Genomic DNA, 1,736 nt, shown 5'->3' with positions numbered 1-1,736 from the left:
TCTTCTCACCATCACGTACTCCAATAAGGCCAAGACTGCATTGCCTCCATGATTTGTGTCAACGACTGAGCCAACCTCTCAACTCCATAGCGTTCATCCATAACATCCATCAATTGCGTCATCCATTTTGAATCGACAAGACAAGGGTCTGTGGATAGGAGTCTGTGTGGAGCTACTCATGGGAAATTGAGTTTTTTTGTGTATTGGTGACGTTTTCACAATCACTGTTTTTTCATGGAACAGGACTTGCAACACTGCTCCCCGTAGAACTTGTGATTGCATACGCCATGTTGAGGAACCAAGTGGCACCAGCCAAAGAAGTCCAAGCAAGGCTTCTCCTCTGGAAGATAACGAGGAGAAAGATGAGGGGGACTCACCATCACTGAGGTAAATCTGCAGTTCTGTATCTAGACATCTAGACATAAAGAGCTCAAATGGAAGACCTCTGACATATACTTATATTCAGCCCAACTCCCAAGTAGTTTACACATCTTATAAAGCTAGATGGTCTTGTGGGCCCCCATCACCGACTTCAAGGCAACGCTGCTACTGTCGACTTCAAGGCACCTAGCCCTTGCCTTACCCTAGTGCCTTCCAGGCAGCACTGCATTGAAGTCGACAGTGGGGGCTCAAAAGACCATACACCTCTAATAAAACTCATATACAAGAAAACTCATCAGTATTGATGGCAACACCTTTTTCCAACTCTGAGGGGAGTTCACCGTTCCAGTCTACAGGCAGATCTCACAGAGCTCTAGAAACTCTCCAAGCGCTAGTAACAACTTTACCCCTCAACAACCTTTTATAGACCCAGCTCTTTTGAGAGCACCTACTCTCTTAACACAACTGATAACCTATCACACTTAATGTGCACTTTGCATGCACTTCCTTTCTCTCCCTTCGACCCATTATGTCTACCTCCGTGGGCTTAACCTCGACTCAGAACTGTCATCGTCTGGTTTGTTTGTTTGTTATGCGAGGTAGTATTATTTGTTGCACTAGTGTTGCACTATTCACACTTCCTATACCTTGATTGTTCTCTCTTTTGTAAGTCACTTTCAACAAAAGGGTCAGCTAAATAAATACATGTACATACAGTAAATGTAAATATAAATATTCAAAAAAAACAACATACAACCAACCACACAACACAGTCCTCACACACGGCTCAGTTAGTAGCCCATACCTTTCCGCTGGGGCCCGGGCGGTGGGGCAGCTGGAGCAGGAGCCGGGGCTGGAGCAGGGCAGAAGTGCGTGTTGCAGGCCCTGGAGCTCACGGGCCTCTGGTGGGCCAGACAGCCGGCCGCGGGGCGACCCTGCCGCAGACACTGGATGGTGCGCGTCTGCACCCCTCCGCCACAGGACACGGAACACTGCAAGAGACAGACAGAGAGCGAAAGGGAGATCATGTTAAGGAAGTGAGATAGAAGGTGAGCTTTAGACTAATTTAAGACCCCCCCCATGCATATATTCTAGACTTGGGGCCTGGTAATCAGTCCCACTTTTACCCCCAGTTCGATGCCCCTGGACATTGAACATACATAGATACATAGATGGATAGATAGATGGATAGGTAGATAGATAGATAGATAGATAGGAGGGAGAAAGAGAACGAAAAATAAGATGGAGATGGAGCAGATATAAGTAGACAGAATAAGTAGAGAGCAAGGCAGAGAGAGCAAGGACTTGTATGAAGACAGACACAGTGGTTTCATTTTGCATCAGAGGACACGAGG

At 46.7% G+C, this 1,736-nt stretch overlaps 1 protein-coding gene across 2 annotated transcripts in view; it reads right to left on the bottom strand.

Moving 5' to 3' along the window:
- Window positions 1-221: 221 nt before the first annotated feature.
- adamts18 (ADAM metallopeptidase with thrombospondin type 1 motif, 18) overlaps window positions 222-1,736 on the bottom strand; it is a 78,258-nt gene continuing 76,743 nt past the window's right edge. Inside the window, exons 23-24 of one of the 2 annotated variants that reach the window (XM_076286645.1) lie at window positions 1,187-1,373; window positions 222-340 (exon numbers count right to left, since the gene is read on the bottom strand). In XM_076286645.1, coding sequence (XP_076142760.1) covers window positions 222-340; window positions 1,187-1,373 — 306 coding nt within the window. Of the gene's footprint in view, window positions 373-1,186; window positions 1,374-1,736 lie in introns of both variants that reach the window. The other variant, XM_076286646.1, reaches the window with a different exon arrangement.

This window comes from Alosa pseudoharengus, unplaced genomic scaffold, assembly GCF_046254945.1.
Source record: "Alosa pseudoharengus isolate Yale_2024_CS ecotype anadromous, Long Island Sound unplaced genomic scaffold, YU_APseudo_1.1 YU_APseudo_1.1_scf_16, whole genome shotgun sequence".
NCBI classification, from domain to species: domain Eukaryota; kingdom Metazoa; phylum Chordata; class Actinopteri; order Clupeiformes; family Clupeidae; genus Alosa; species Alosa pseudoharengus.
Note: the sequence above shows the minus strand (reverse complement) of the source record. Positions and strands in the feature narration are given on the sequence as shown.